At 38.8% G+C, this 16,527-nt stretch overlaps 1 protein-coding gene across 1 annotated transcript in view; it reads right to left on the bottom strand.

Moving 5' to 3' along the window:
- SARNP (SAP domain containing ribonucleoprotein) overlaps positions 1-16,527 on the bottom strand; it is a 46,666-nt gene that overhangs the window by 29,025 nt on the left and 1,114 nt on the right. Inside the window, exons 2-7 of the mRNA XM_045789933.2 lie at positions 7,725-7,824; positions 5,979-6,025; positions 5,687-5,754; positions 1,848-1,899; positions 956-1,029; positions 496-524 (exon numbers count right to left, since the gene is read on the bottom strand). Coding sequence (XP_045645889.1) covers positions 496-524; positions 956-1,029; positions 1,848-1,899; positions 5,687-5,754; positions 5,979-6,025; positions 7,725-7,824 — 370 coding nt within the window. The remainder of the gene's footprint in view (positions 1-495; positions 525-955; positions 1,030-1,847; positions 1,900-5,686; positions 5,755-5,978; positions 6,026-7,724; positions 7,825-16,527) is intronic.

The following is a 16,527-nucleotide window of genomic DNA, read 5'->3' as shown; positions in this document are numbered from 1 at the left end:
ATCTTACCTTGTTTCTAGTTACTGATCACAAAAAATAATGCTGTGATAATTCTTATGGCTAACTAGGTCTTTAAGCATATCCAACATTATTTCCTTGTATATTCCTAGAAGTTAAGAATGTTGAGGTAAAAGATACTCTCTTTTCTCTTTCACCACTTACACTAGGCAGTATGACACAGGGCAGGTACATAATTACATGCTGACTTGAGACACTAAAATAAATAGACAAGGTACCAGAAACTTCTCTAAAGACGTCCAAGAAGAGGACAACAAATGTTGGCACTTCCTCCTATTCTCTCATAACTTCAGCACCTTCTCTAAATTCCCCAGAAGGCTTAAGTATGGTTTTACCTAAAGCAAAAAAGTGAATGTTATAACCTCTTATAGGTTTCTAAAGCTAACAAGTTTACCTTAATTTGGAGAAATGAAATCTGTTGTGACAGAGAAGTTAAAATATAAACATAACTTTTTTTTTAGAAGTCTCTGTATTCTTACCTTTTGATGGAACTGAAGAAATTCCAAATCTGTAGAAAGATAAACAAGCTAAATTTTAGGAAGCTGTTCACACTCCTGGTTGTCTGTCTCCGTGTCAAGTGTACATATGGCACTTCTTGCTTGTGATCTCAAGACTTGCAATCATTAGCTAATTCTAACAACCCCATGAAAGAGGTTCAGCTTACTCTTTTTCTCACCAAGAGACCAGAGAATAAGTTAAAAGGAAGCCTTATCAAAACTGGGAGTAACAGTCAGTTCCTGACTTTTACCTATTATAAAAATCCGTCTACAGCTACTACATCCGAATCAGCAGAGAAGTTCTGAACAGAGCCAAGAAAGTGTTTCTTTTCAGCAAGGGCTCTATTCTACTTAAAATCAACAATTATATTTAAAACCTAGGATCATACCCCGCCACCTTCATACTAGCACTGTCTCAGATCCAAAAGGCTGGGACACTCACCTTGCTGCCCGGGCAGCTTTCTTACTCTCCAAGCTCACAGGTACATTGAATCGTTCAGCTCTCTTCTGCATTCTCTAGGTGATAAAAAGACAAAAGAAGGGGAAGAGAAAAATTAATTTCTATTTTCCTTCTTTAAGGAGAAAAGTTGCTTAGAAATGTGTATCTTTAGAACATCAGAAGTATATTTCATAAGGTCTAAACCGAGAATACCAACAATCCTAGAGGATATCAGGTTGTATCCACCCAGAGCTTAACTCAACAGCCCTTTCCAGAAAGCAAACACAAAAGACTATTATTACACCCATGTCCTCAAAAACAAAAGGAAAGGAATAAAATAAAACCTACATTCTGCACGAAGCCAAGAAGACAAAAGCTGTGTTTGGTTGACCTTTGAAAAGGGATCAAAGGAACAGCTTGGTTCCAACACTAGTGGTACTCTTTCAGCTAGAAATGAAGCAGCATTGTCCTATGTCATCACTACTTAAAAGGTACAAAAAAACCCCACACAGATCTCAGTTGAAGACGTTCAGAGATCTTGACACAGAATCCAGACAACTTTCAGTCTTACCAGCTATCAAGTAGTGACATCTTCCCTTATTACTTTTCATCTCTTCCAAGGTACTATCCTCCCAAACTATAATCTAGTTTGTAAACATCTTAAAGAGAGTTACCACCAAGGCCCAAGGACTATATACAGAAAGACTACAGCTTCAAAGGTGACTATGCCAGTCCAAATATTTTCCCAAATGAAGGTGGTAGAAAAATATATCAATACCAAAATCTGTCAATACTTACTTTCTGCCTGTAAGTCAATTTTTTAGTGATTATACGGTAGAATAAAAGGTAAGAAACAGAGAGAGACTGCTCTTCTACTAGGGAACAGAATACCTACCTCAGTCTGTGGTATCTCAGATGTAATTTTTACCACTTTCTTCTCTGCTGCCCTGGAAAAGAAGAAAGAAATTTTTTTAAAAGCAGAAAACTTGATATTCTAACCCAAAACTTTAGACTGTATAAGAATGCACCTGAATCATGTCCTCTGTCCCATATCTCTCTATTACCCCTTAATCCAAAAAAATATGAAGCCCATTAGAACTTCAGTTCCTTGAACTACCATCTACTGATAAGAGTTCCAATAGTAGACTAACCTACTTTGCTAAACTATAAAAAAAGTAATCAGGAAAGAAGGCTGGTTAAATATATTGGGCTGGAAGGATACACTCAAAGGACACCAGAAACCATTTCTTTTACTTTCAGGAACCTTACATTTACTTCTGGACTAATGACTATTCCTCCAACCCTCATTTAAATGGCAGCTCTCGATTTTCATCACAACAACAATTAACGAGTGCTCTATAAGCTCTGGTTTCCTTCTTTTACAAATCCCTTATTTCTCCCACGGGGACTGTAGCTCCAGCTGGAACAGTCAAAGTGAGACAAATAAAAATGCCAAAGGGAGTGGGAAAAAAAAAGGCTAAAGGGAGTTTGAATTAGGAAAACATGGTTAAGTTACTAGTCAAAAGGTTTAAGAGAAAACAAAAGAGGGGGACCATCGGGGCGGGAGACAAAGTTCGGAAGTACCCAGGATAAATGGAAGGGCATTAACCTTCCACCAAACAACTCCCATAAAACTGTGGGTCATAACCAGTCTCATTAAGGTCCCTCATTTAGAGACATAGGCAGCCTTTGTTCCAATATCCCGGACACTTTTCCCATTTGATGCCCTGAAAGGTAGTAATGGTTTAATGGCATTTTCAGAGGAAGCAATTCTGGGAACAGGAACTTACTCTCTCCATCCTTTTGTTGGAGGTCCCTGGACTGACAGATAAGCAATGGGTGCCCCCTGCTGACCATAACTACATCCTACAGTATTTAACTGCCCTGGTTAGGGGTAGGGGTGTGGGAGGGACCAAACGAGAAACAGTAGCATATTTCTGGAGAACCTCAAGTCAAAGATGAAGGGGATCTCCTTTTGAATGTTTGAAGTACCTAAATTAGCCTTAAAAAAAAAAAAAAAAAAATATATATATATATATATATATATATATATATATTTCTTTATTTAAGATTTTTGTTTGACAGAGACAGCGAGAGAGGGAACACAAGCAGGGGGAGTGGGAGAGGGAGAAGCTAGCTTCCCGCTGAGGGAGCCTGATGCAGGGCTTGATTCCAGGACCCTGGAATTATGACCTGAGCTGAAGGCAGACGCTTAACCACTGAGCCAACCAGGCGCCCCTAGCCTTGAATGTTCTCAAAGAAATTCCTGAATTCTCATTTCCTGGTCATCCATACTTCTCCAACCCTCTCTCTGTCTTGTTCAGACAGAAAGGGACACTGAAGTTTAATGTTTTACTTGAAGTCCAATGCCATTAAGACAACAGTGTTCTCCACCAACCCCAAGCTAATGACTTTCTTCACATCCCCATCCTGAAGCATAATCACTGTAGTATACCTCATGGCAGAAAGGGAATCCCAGAAAGGACGCTTCTTTCTGTGTTCCAGCTCCCTCAGGCACAATTACGCTCAAGCAATAAATACACAGCACATTCTGGAACTCATGGGAAATTTATTCTCTTTGCTGAGAAATTTCTCTCCTACCCATAGTCACATATGATACATTCTCCAACCTATAGGGACCCAGAACCTTTCTGAACATACTGTAGTCTAACCACTACTATTACTCTAAAGAGCAAAATCACCCTCCCAACTCACACGTTTTCAATTTCCTTGTTTAGAAATTCATTAATATGGGGTGCCTGGGTGGCTCAGTCGTTAAGCCTCTGCCTTCTGCTCAGGTCATGATCCCAGGGCCCTGGGATCGAGCCCTGCATAAGGCTTCCTGCTCAGCGGGAAGCCTGCTTCTCCCTCTCCCACTCCCTCTGCTTGTGTTCCCTCTCTCGCTGTCTCTCTGTCAAATAAATAAATAAAATCTTAAAAAAAAAAATTCATTAATAAAATTTAAGTGCTCTTATATGAGAATTACACATTTTACATATTCTAATGATAATGAACATCTACAAATTTTTCAAACTTCATTGTTAACCCACACAAGCCAATTATCACCGTATTTGCCTCGTCTTCCTTCTTGCTCCAGAGGTCCCCAAAACATCACTACTTTAAAGGTGTTCCTAAGCCATTTCTTTAAGGCACTATATCTAAACATAAACCTCCTATGATGGAAGATAACTAGATGGCTTTAAAAAACAGTATCATTAGGGGCACCTACATGGCTCGGTCAGTTAAGCGTCCAACTCTTAATTTGATTTCAGCTCAGGTCATGATCTCAGAGTTGTGAGATCAAAAGCGATCAAAGGAACAGCTTGGTTCCAGGCTGCATCAGGCTCTGCACTGCGTGTGGAGGCTGCTTAAGATTCTATCTCCCCCTTTACCCTTCCCTCCCCTTCCTAAAAAACAGCAGTATTATTAGATAAAATCTAATGAAACATTAAATGTACATCCTCTGTGATGCAGCAAATCACTGCAGGGAATTTATCATACTGACATACTTGCATAAGTATAAAAATAGTTGCACAAGGACATGCAGCACTGCATTTTTTGCTATTATGAATTATTTAAATGTCCATCAACAAGAGACTGGTGAAATTACTGTTCATCCATAGAATGGAGTACTATTAGGTGCTAGAAAGAATAAGGTTCTAAGATGTTAACTACTAAATCTGGGTGGTAGGTATATAGGGGTCTACTATACTTTTCTTGTAACTTGTGTATATACTTGCAATTTCCCATAATAACAAGCTAAAAAAAGAGACCTACCACTTACAAAAATAATTACCCCATTTCATATGGTTGATGTGAGGATTAACGAGAATACATGTAAAACACTTAGAATCCCATCTTTATATAACAAACATTAAAATAAAAACATTACTGTAGGACACAAAAAGATCTGAGAAAAATCAAGAAACCCATAATATGCCTAGTGTGTATATGTATCTGTATATACACAAACTCCCCATGTATCATTCTAAAAGAATATATTGAAAAACCTCTGGGAAGTCAGATGAGGGGTGGAGACAAGGGGTACATAATTTTCAATTTATATACTCCTCTATGCAGTGCTTGACTTTTCACTAGCACATATATTGTCTTTTGTAACACATAAATACAGCTATGAGGAACAAAAATGTTAAAAGGATTCAACTGTTACTAATGTGCTAGACTTGAGAGCCCCCAAAAATGATGTTATGATCAACCTTTTGTTTTTGTTTATGATCAACCTTGTGGGATAGTTTAAATAAATCAAGGTCCACTTTCCACTCTAGTACTTCGTTCCCCCCTCCCTCCACTGTAAATCAAAAAAGAGAGAAGATAGTGTTACCTAAGAGACATCATCTCTGCTCAGCACCCTCCTCCCTGACAAAATTCCTTATACACAGAGAATCTAGATGATTCTCTTAGAGAAATCTAGATGATTCTCTATACAGAAGAAGAATCATCTATTACGGTGCTACAACAAAGGCTAGAACTAAACTCTATCTGGGCTTGAAGTCTCCTGGTCCTAATTATCTATTACATAATGCAGAGACAAACTACCTTGCTTCACCGGAACCAAATACTTGAAATGAAGTAGACTCTTCTGAAAATGTATGATCTAACGAGAAATGAAAAAGCCAATGGAATATGTAAGAGGTAAACAGAGTGAAAGACTAAACCCTCCAAAACCCAGAACTATCTGCCCTGTACTCAGATCATAAAAATCGGGATAGTTACACATCAACAGTTTTCTCAGGGGGTTCTTCCTCTTTGACAGGCAGTTCTATGGGCTTTGGTTCTTCTTCCTAAAACCAAATGAAACAATAGTTAATATAAATGAACAGTAAATACCCATCAATAAAAGAATATGAGAACTCAAAAATGAACCAGTTTTTCAGAACCTTCATTCCCCCTCTATGTTCCCCTAACAAGTTAGCATTTAAGCCCTCTAATGATTGACATTAAGCAATGTGGCCAAGGTAGCGGCACGTTGCCAGGCCAGTGACTAACCTTACTCTCTCCAACTCACCTCTGTTTCATCTCCCAGTACATCTTCTTCATTTGCCTCCTCTTCAGCTAAAGAATATTAAAATATTCAGGTCAAGCCCTGCTAAAAAACCATCTTGATCACTGTACTTAGGCTAAAATTATAATCATTGTGCTTTCCCAAAATAAAATTCAATAATGGAAGGCAGAACTGATGTTCATAAAATCTGCTTCACATGGAGATGATAAAACTGTATTCTCTACCTAACATTACTATAAAGTTGAACTCCAGATAGACTGAAAAACTGTAATGAGGTCAAACTATAACATTAATAAAAAGTAACGTGGGAGAGTATCCTTGAGATTTAGTGGTGGGGAAGGATTTCTAAAACAAACAAACAAACAAAAACCCCCAAACACCCCTGAAGCAAAAGTAATATATGAAGAATTACAGATTTTCCAAAACTAAGGACACCACCGAAAAAGAAACAAATGATGAAGAAGGTATTCGTGTCTAGAACCAACCGGGAACAGTTACCAGAAATATAAAATAAATGTCTACAAACTAAAAAGTGAATTAAGGGGAACCCCACTAAAAAGACAGCAAAGGAGAAACCCTAAGAACCATGAGCACAAGAAATGTTCAAACTTTTTAATAATTAGAGGAATGTAAATTGAACCAAAAGATTAGAAAAAATTAAGCCACTTGATACAACAGCGCCAAGTTTAGGTGTGTGGAGGAGATACAAGAACCCTCGTCCACTGATGATGAGAGTGTAGATTTATAGAGCAATTCTGGAAAACAATTTGGCAGTGCTTAATCATATCAAGTATACCTTTATGAACAGATATTAATTAGCAATCTCACTTGTGGGTATATATCCCAGAAAGACACTCACACAGAATTATACAGGAACATGAAAGAAGTAGTCTAGGAGGCAATATAGGTGTTTGTCACCAGGTGAATTAAGTAAAATGTGGTGGATTCCATACATGACAGAACACTATGCAGAATTCGAATCAATATACTGGATGACTACACAGCTACAGGCCACACAAATATGAATATATCTTAAAAAAAACACACGGTACTTAGAGAAAAAAAAGTGAGAAGTAAAGTAAGGCTATGGCCTCACTGCCAATTATATAAAAATATTGTATACCAAACAACACTAGATGGTTTACAAGGACAAAGACAAAAAATACATATCAAGCACATTAGAATAGCTGCCTAAGGGAGCTGGGGTAAACGGAATGGGTATAAAAGGAAATAAATAAAAATTAGAACAGGGACTTGTACAACCTGGATGATAATATGCCTTAAATAAAGCTGGTTTTGTTTGTTTTTAAAGATGGAATTATAGAATGTCAGAGTTAGAAGGGACCAGAGATTCCTTAGGTTTTCAAGAGTGGCAACATTTGTCTCATTTCATAGATCAAGAGATACCTAGTCATGTAAATACTGATTATTCAAAGTTACTGAGTAAATTTCTGGCATAAGGGGAATCAGAATCCAAATCTTCCAATTCTCAGTCAAATGATACTTGTTTTAGCATACTTCCTTTCGAACAATTTGCTGACATAAAATTTAAGATCTTAAAAAAAGGGGGGAGGGGTGTATTTCTTTGCTTTATAACCACTGTTTTGGATGATCAAGAGTTTTCTTGACAGAGTTAATTAAGAGCTTACATCACCAACAACCTAAAGGAAAAGGAGAAATCTTCCACACTGGCAGAGCCGAAAAATTAATCCCTTCACTCACATCCCTCTGCCTCTATAAAACACTCACCATGCTCTTCAAGATATGCCTGGAGCCTGTTGATGAGATCTTGTTTTATTCCCTTGGTCTCCAAACCACGAGCAAGACATTCCTGCTTTAGTTCAGCAAGCTGAGGAAAAAGAATAAAGCTTTTCCTTAGTTAACAGAATGAACCTGGTTGATTTAAAAAATAAAATAAAATAAAAAGTTCTCACAAGAAAAAAAGAAAAGTTCAAACCCAAACTATTGCTCTTAAACCCACCAAGCCTCCAGATTCACAAAGTTGGCCCACTTCTCTCTAATGATATTCAATATGCAAGAAGACTTTTCTAACAGATGGTGAAGAATAAATGTCCTACTTTAATAGAATTCTTACCTATTCATGCAACTATTTATTGTTACAAATCCCCAGGTATTTCTGGGGGGGGGTGCCTGCCCCCCATTACTGTACCAGCTAACACATAGAAAAAATGAATCTCTAGAAAACCCAATTATCTATAAAGAAGATTCTTCTTACTATCTATTATCCCAGATCCTTTACTGCAATTTATTACTCACGTGCATATAAGCCTCACCACTGAAGAATTAGGTAGACGCGTTAGCTAGTTTAATGTCCACAATGAATCAATTAAAGGATCTACATCAAAATGGAAAAAATATCTAATGGCAAGCTATCAAGTTCTGTGGAAGAGTTTTAAATCAGTAACTTGACTAAACATATAACAGGGTATGCTTATCGACTCTGCAGACAAAAGGAGGAGGAAGGAAGACTTGACGGATTACTGACAGAAGTAAGGGGCAGGGAGGGCAAGAAGCGGAGCTCTTGGGGCGCCTGGGTGGCACAGCAGTTAACCGTCTGCCTTCGGCTCAGGGCGTGATCCCGGCGTTATGGGATCGAGCCCCACGTCAGGCTCCTCCGCTATGAGCCTGCTTCTTCCTCTCCCACTTCCCCTGCTTGTGTTCCCTCTCTCGCTGGCTGTCTCTATCTCTGTCAAATAAATAAATAAAAATCTTAAAAAAAAAAAAAAAAAAAAAAAAAAGAAGCGGAGCTCTTCAGAGAGAACAATGAGCCAAAAAGAAGAGTCAGTTTGGAAGGACTAGGTATCCCTATAAAGTATTACATTTATATTCAAAACTTAAATTGTTCAAAAACCAGATGAGCAAGATCTGACTCAACAGTAACTCAAAGAATAAAGACCTCAGGATTTTAGACGATTACAAGTAGAAAGAGGGTTAACAGTATGATTTGCTAACAAAGTAATTCTAGGTTATGGTAACTGAAAAACAGAATCTACATTAAATGATTCTTTATCTGATTCTTATTTTAAGAACCATAATGACATGCTGATCAAAGGAGAACAAGCAGGAAAAGGAAGGCTCCAGAAATCCTATATGCAGATCAGTGCACAAATAGATGGGCACTGAAAGGAGACTTCACTGGCTTTGAAGTATAGATCTAAGATCAACCAGGAGAAGTCAGAAAGCAGATCCCTATAGAAGAAAGAACTTAACAATCAAGGGAATATGCTAGGCATCACTGGAAGGCTTTCAACCAAGGGAGAATTTGAAAATGGAGAGGGGAGCTTCCCTCCCAGTACAATGACTGGGCAGGTGGAGCACTCAGTGAGAAGGTCAGGCAAGCAGGGATACTGTGTGGAGAACTATCTTACTCAACAAACCAACAGCACCCTTTACTGAGAAACATAGTAGGTAAATTACCCATTAAAAGCATAACATGGCCTCTTCTAAAGTCACCTGGGTTCAAATTTTAGCTTTACGACTAACAGCTGTGTAACCTTGGATGATTAACTTAACATCTCTGTGCCTCAGTTGCCTATGAAATAGGGATAAGGCAACAGTACCTATACCATACGGTTATTAGGATGATTTAATCAGTAAATATTTGTAAGGCATTTACAATAGTGCTTGGAGCTAGTAAGCACTCCATAAGTGTTAGACATTGGGTGAAGGATTAGACAAGATTAGACAGAATCAATGCTTCTCAGATTTCCAAATTTCACAGATCAATATATTTTTAATTAGGCAGACTGATGGAGCTGCCAGCTTTTTATAATATTCCAGCCAGATGGACTGATACGTTTGTAAAAAAACAATAAAAACCAATTATGAGAAAACAATCACACTTGGATGTAGCACTGATGATAAACTGCTATAAAAGCTTCTAAAAGCTTACTCAAAAAAAAAAAAAATTTTTTTTTTTTTAAACTTATCGCTAACCAGTAACAGTTCATGACCCAGCACTGGCCTTCAGACCAGTGCTGAATACCATTAATCTAGAATCTAGACTCTAAGTGATCTCTAAGGTTCATTTCTTAAGAATCCGAATCTTTCCCACATTGGTACTTTATTTCTTCATTTTCTTTCTGCTTCCTGGAGAACAAGGCTTTTGATTTTTGTTACACTTTAAAAAGTTTCATTGGTTTGGGGCACCTGAGTGGCTCAGTCGGTTGAGTGCTCCGCTCTTGGTTTGGGCTCAGGTCACGATCTCGGGTCATGGGATCACGGGGTCTGCTTGAGATTCTTTCTTCCTCCCTCTCTGCTCCTCCCCCTGCGTGCACATGCATGCTCACTGGCTTGTGAGCAGTCTTTCTCTCTCACTCATTCAAATAAATAAATAAAATCTTTTTTTTTTTTTAAGATTTTATTTCTTTGACAGAGAGAGACACAGCGACAAAGGGAACGCAAGGAGGGGGAGTGGGAGAGGGAGAAGCAGGCTTCCCACTGAGCAGGGAGCCTGATGCAGGGCTCGATTCCAGGACGCTGGATCACGACCCGAGCCAAAGGCAGACGTTTAACGACTGAGCCACCCAGGCGCCCCAATAAATGAAATCTTTAAAAAAAGTTTTGTTGGTTTGTTATAGAAGTATTATGTTTACTGCAGAATAGTTTGAAAACTCTGAAAAGTACAGAGGAAAATAAAAGTCTTACATAACCCCAACAAATGGACATCATCAAACATTTTAAATATATCATCTGTGGGTGTGTGTTTAGAAGGTACTGGTTATTTACAAAGCAATACAACTTCTTTATTTCTTGTAACCTTAATCTTCCTCAGAAGCTTCCATTCCTTTTTCCTCCCTGGTTTAAGTTAACACTTTTCAGTAAATATTCAGGCAATTCAAAGTTCAACGTTCTAACAAAGTTGTTCCTCCCTTCTCTTTCCTTCCCCAAATTCTGTCTAGATAAAGCCAAGGTTTACAAAAACTCCCAGCTGACAGGGAAATGGACGGTGATGGTTTCTGCATAGGCTGCTGATCTAGACTTGGGAGAGGACAGATTGGTACAACTGGTAGTGTAGCATGGATAGCATCCATCACTGCTGACCACTTACTGGCCCTGCCACTGCCTTTGGTCACTGAAATCTCAGCCCCCACCAGTTCCCAGTACCTAACCCCAGATTTTTGGCTCATTCATAAGGAGGTCAATAATAACCTAATGTCATGTCACAACACCTACATCATTCATCTCACTTCGTCTCATCATGTAGGCATTTTATCTCATATTACAAAAAGGGTGAATACAGTACAATAGGTATTTTGAAACAGACCATATCCATGTAATCTTTATTACAGTATATTATAATTTTTCTATGATTATTGTTCTTAATCTGTTACTGCATCTAATTTATAAATTAAACTTTATTATATATACATATATAATATATATACATATATTTATAGAGAAAAATATACTATAAGTAAGGATTCAGTACCCCAGGTTTCAGGCAATCACTAGGAGGTCTTGGAACATACCCCCATGAATGGGGTGCGGGAAACTACTGTATATCCAGAATCTAATTCCTTCTGGTCTTTCAAACAGATTACTGTAACTCTTAGTCCTTGCACTTCATTATAGTTTATTCTCCACAAAGTATCCAGAGCGAACTTTTAAAAATTTAAGTCAGGAAAAAATATAAATAATTAAAGTCAGAACATGTCATTCCTCTATTCAAAACCCCTCCATTGGTTTCCGAGATAGGGTAAGAGGGTAAAAGCCAGAGTTCCAATGATCACCAAACGGTCGTCTTACAACACTCTGCACAAGACTCACTCCTAGGGGCGCCTGCGTGGCTCAGCTGGTTAAGCCTCTGCCTTCGGCTCAGGTCATGATCCCAGGGTCCTGGGATCAAGCCCCACATTGGGCTCCCTGCTCAGCAGGGAGACTGCTTCCCCCTCTCCCATTCCCCCTGCTTGTGCACTCTCTCTCTCTGTCAAATAAATAGATAAAATCTTAAAATAAATAAATAAATAAATAAAAGACTCATTCCTTTCCCTCCGAGTCTCTGCTTTAACATCACCTTCTCGATTAAGGCCTTCCCCAGTCACCTATTTAAAATTTCAATACCCACAGTCCCACTGTACTACTACCTAAATCTTTCCTATTTTTCTCTACAGATCTTATCACTATGGAACATAATATAAATTTTTCTTATTTATTGAGTCTTCCCCCAGTAAGATATAAACTCCATGACAGCAAGAATTTTGTCTGCCTTGTTCATTGCTTTATGCCCAGAACCTATGGTAGCTGGCATGTGGTAGGCACTCCATAAATATTTCCTGAATAAGTCCCAAACCTTTACTATCAGCTCTCAGCTCTTGAAAAGGAGACCCACGTTTCCACCTGACTATAAGACATCTCCAAGTGCAAATCTCAGACACTTAAGCCCAAAACTGAACTTATCATCTCTCTGCACAAAACTGGCTTCTTCTCCTCTCAACCTAGACTACTCGAACCTTGGCTTCATCTTTCATTCCTCCCACATCTAACTCATCTATAAATACTTACAATTTTATATCCCACATTTCTTTCAAATTCATTCTCATTCTAACACCCACTACTTTATTTCAGGTCTTACTAAGTTTATTCACTTGGCAGTGATTGAGCACCCACTCCATCAAGCATTATCCTAGATACAAGAAAATAATCATGAAGAAAAGAGAAAGAGTTCTTGCTCACGTGAAGTTTACAATCTAGTAAGAAAACAAGGCAACCAATAATCATATAATGTTTAATATAAAAAAGTACAGGGTCCTGTGAAAGTATTTAAAAAGTGGTCTGATCCACTTTTCCAATGAAGACATACAAATGGCTAACAGACACATGAAAAAATGTTCAAAATCATTAGCCATCAAGGAAATTCAAATCAAAACCACACTGAGATACCACCTTACGCCAGTTAGAATGGCAAAAATAGACAAGGCAAGAAACAACAATTGTTGGAGAGGATGTGGAGAAAGGGGATCCCTCCTACATTGTTGCTGGGAATGCAAGTTGGTACAGCCACTCTGGAAAACAGTGTGGAGGTCCCTTAAAAAGTTAAAAATTGAGCTACCCTATGACCCAGCCATTGCACTACTGGGTATTTACCCCAAAGATACAGACGTAGTGAAGAGAAGGGCCATATGCACCCCAATGTTCATAGCAGCAATGTCCACAATAGCTAAATTGTGGAAGGAGCCGAGATGCCCTTCAACAGATGACTGGATTAAGAAGTTGTGGTCCATATATACGATGGAATATTACTCAGCTATCAGAAAGAACGAGTTCTCAACATTTGCTACAACATGGACAGCACTGGAGGAGATTATGCTAAGTGAAATAAGTCAAGCAGAGAAAGACAACTATCATATGATTTCTCTCATCTATGGAACATAAGAACTAGGATGATCGGTAGGGGAAGAGAGGGATAAAGAAAGGGGGGGTAATCAGAAGGGGGAATGAAACATGAGAGACTATGGACTATGAGAAACAAACTGAGGACTTCAGAGGGGAGGGGGGTGGGGGAATGGGATAGACCGGTGATGGGTAATAAGGAGGGCACGTATTGCATGGTGCACTGGGTGTTATACACAACTAATGAATCATCGAGCCTTACATCAGAAACCGGGGATGTACTGTATGGTGACTAACATAATATAATAAAAAAATCATTAAAAAAAAAAAAAAGTGGTCTGATCATGTGGGTGGATATGGAGAAATTATCCTACCTAAGGGTTCCTTGGGTAAATGATGTTTGGCTGATATCTGAAGGGAATTAGTACTTAATTAGACAAAGGTATGGCGGATGGAGGTGGCAGAAGCACTGCAGCCAAAAGCATGTGTAACAGTTCTGGGTTCTGAGGTTAAGAAAGACAGTAGTGCAGTGACTAAGAACATAACTTTGGAGACAGACTATCTGGATTTGAGTCACCACTTATTATTAGCTCTGCAACCTAGGGCAAGTTACTCAATCTCTCTGAGCTTCCATTTTTCTCATTTTAAAATGGGGATAATAGAGGCATTTAACTTACAGGGTTATTATGAGAATTAAATCAGTTAATGTATGTAAATAGCTTTGACCAGACCTTGTCACAGAGTAAATGCTAAGTAAGTGTTAGTAATTAATGAACACAGCTATTCTGAGGAATGAAATGAAATAAAGCCACTGTGTTTGGGAGTGTGAGAAACTAAGCTGAGGAGATTGGCAGGGGTATAATTAAAAGGTTTTAAGCAGGGGCGCCTGGGTGGCACAGCGGTTAAGCGTCTGCCTTCGGCTCAGGGCGTGATCCCGGTGTTCTGGGATCGAGCCCCACATCAGGCTCTTCTGCTATGGGCCTGCTTCTTCCTCTCCCACTCCCCCTGCTTGTGTTCCCTCTCTCGCTGGCTGTCTCTATCTCTGTCAAATAAATAAAATCTTAAAAAAAAAAAAAAAAGGTTTTAAGCAGCAGAGTGACTACTATAGTAAGAATCTAACTGGTAAAATCTCTTGCTCTCCAGACCTCATCCTCCATATTGCCAAAAGAACACAAACTGATCACATCAGCTCTTCCTTTCAAATTTTCAAAGGTTCCTTACCTTCTGCCTACATGATAAAAACCAAACACCTTACACAAGTTAAAAGGCCCTTTTCAATACCATTCCAGTCTACCTTTATGGTCACACAGTCCACCTACTTTCCTTTCCAAACTATCTTCAACCACCAACATAAATGTACTTTATACTTCAATATTACAAATGTCTTGCTGTTCGCAATACTCTGACACTAAACATCCTTGTGGTTCTCTCCTCTGCAGTAGTCCCTTTATTCACCGTTGACTGGAAATCTGGTACCACTACAGTTCAAGACATTTTCACCCACATTCAGTCTCTCTCTCCAACTGCATCAGAATGACTGCATTTCTACAAAATCTTCAGAAATTTGCTGTTGATGTGGACTTACATATCAATTAATATTTTTCCCTTCTACTTCAATGCTTGTTCCTTTCATCTGAGACTCTATCCTGAAGCCCCAAATTCTCTTTATAAAACTGTAGAGTTTTTAAAAAAGAGATAAAACTCTAGTCAACCCAAAAGTCAGGATCACTCCATCAAAATCAACAGTGGAACCAAACATTAACAGTCCTGGAAGTCAGAATTAAAGGCATAGGTTCTTAACCAGAGGTCCACGGACTCCTCAGGGCTACAGCATAGCTTTATGAAGCCCCTCAAATCGCATGCAAAGTATATGTACATGCCTTTTTCTGGGGAGAGGGTTCATACCTTTCATCAGAGTTTCAAAGGTATCTGTGACCTCCAAAAGGTTAAGAAGTGCTCTAGAGAAAAAGCAAAGACAAGCAAATGTGATTAAAAGAGTGAATCCTTTTCAGGGGCACCTGGGTGGCACAGTTGGGTAAGTATCTGACTCTTGATTCTGGCTCAGGTCCTGATCACAGGGTCATGAGATTGAGCCCTGTGTCCAGCTCCCTGCTGGGCCAGGAGTCTGCTTAAGACTCTCTCCATCTCCCACTCCCTCTGCCCCTCCCCCTGCTCATGCTTTCTCCCTCCCTCTCTCTAAAAACAAATAAATCCTTTAAAAAAAACAAACAAACAAACAAACCAGTGACTACTTTTCAGGCTGTCAGGAGGGCCTCATATTCTCTCAGACTGTAATACCTGAAATCATGTCAGAGGACATTCCTATCAAAATCAAATTTAATACAGACCTGACAAATACAGATTTTATGGAAACAATCACCCCATAAACCAACACAACATCCATAAAGGCAAGTCACAAGACTAGTGACTTAGGGATTTCAAAAGTGGAATAAAAAGAAAATACTAAATCTTCTATTCATATTTCCTTTTTATCTCATTCACTCAAAACTTTCTTTTCAGGGTGCCTGGGTGGCTCAGGTGGTTAAGTGTCTGACTCCTGATTTTGGCTCAGGTCATGATTTCAGGGTTATAAGAATGAGCCCAGGCTCGGGCCCTGGGCTTGGCTAGGAGCCTGCTTGTCCCTCACCCTCTGCTCCTTTCCTGCTCACACTCTCTCTCTGTCAAATAAATAAATGAATGAATAACATCTTTTTTAAAAATTTCTTTTTTTATATGTTTTATAACATACGTAACAGTATGGCAGAACATTATTTAAGTAGACATATAACAAAGGTTTTTTGGTTTCAATTTTTTGTTTCAAGTTTTTTTACTTGTCACATTAGGAGACCACTGATATAATCTACAGATTTCAGGGCTACCAACTTAACAGTAACTCCAGGATACACAAAAACCTACTACAACAGTTCAGAATCCATGGGTGAGAAATCAGATTTCACAGAAAGGCTAACCGGTGTCAACCTGCATGTGTCCTCCCTACCCTCATTCTCTTTACGCCTTTTTTTAAGCTCATCAAGCTTTAAAGGATCAGTTTTTAGCTTTGGCTCAATCAGCCTGGTTTGTCCAAGGTTCCCAGGATGATGTGACCAAATCATAACCAAATCACCTGATGGGAAAACTACTCGTGAAATGACAAATGGACAACTAATCAAGATATTCTCTTAATTTACCTTAAAATAAA

This window comes from Ursus americanus, chromosome 17 (assembly GCF_024610735.1).
Source record: "Ursus americanus isolate L20-20 chromosome 17, mUrsAme1.1.p, whole genome shotgun sequence".
Classification (NCBI taxonomy): Eukaryota; Metazoa; Chordata; class Mammalia; order Carnivora; family Ursidae; genus Ursus; species Ursus americanus.
Note: the sequence above shows the minus strand (reverse complement) of the source record. Positions and strands in the feature narration are given on the sequence as shown.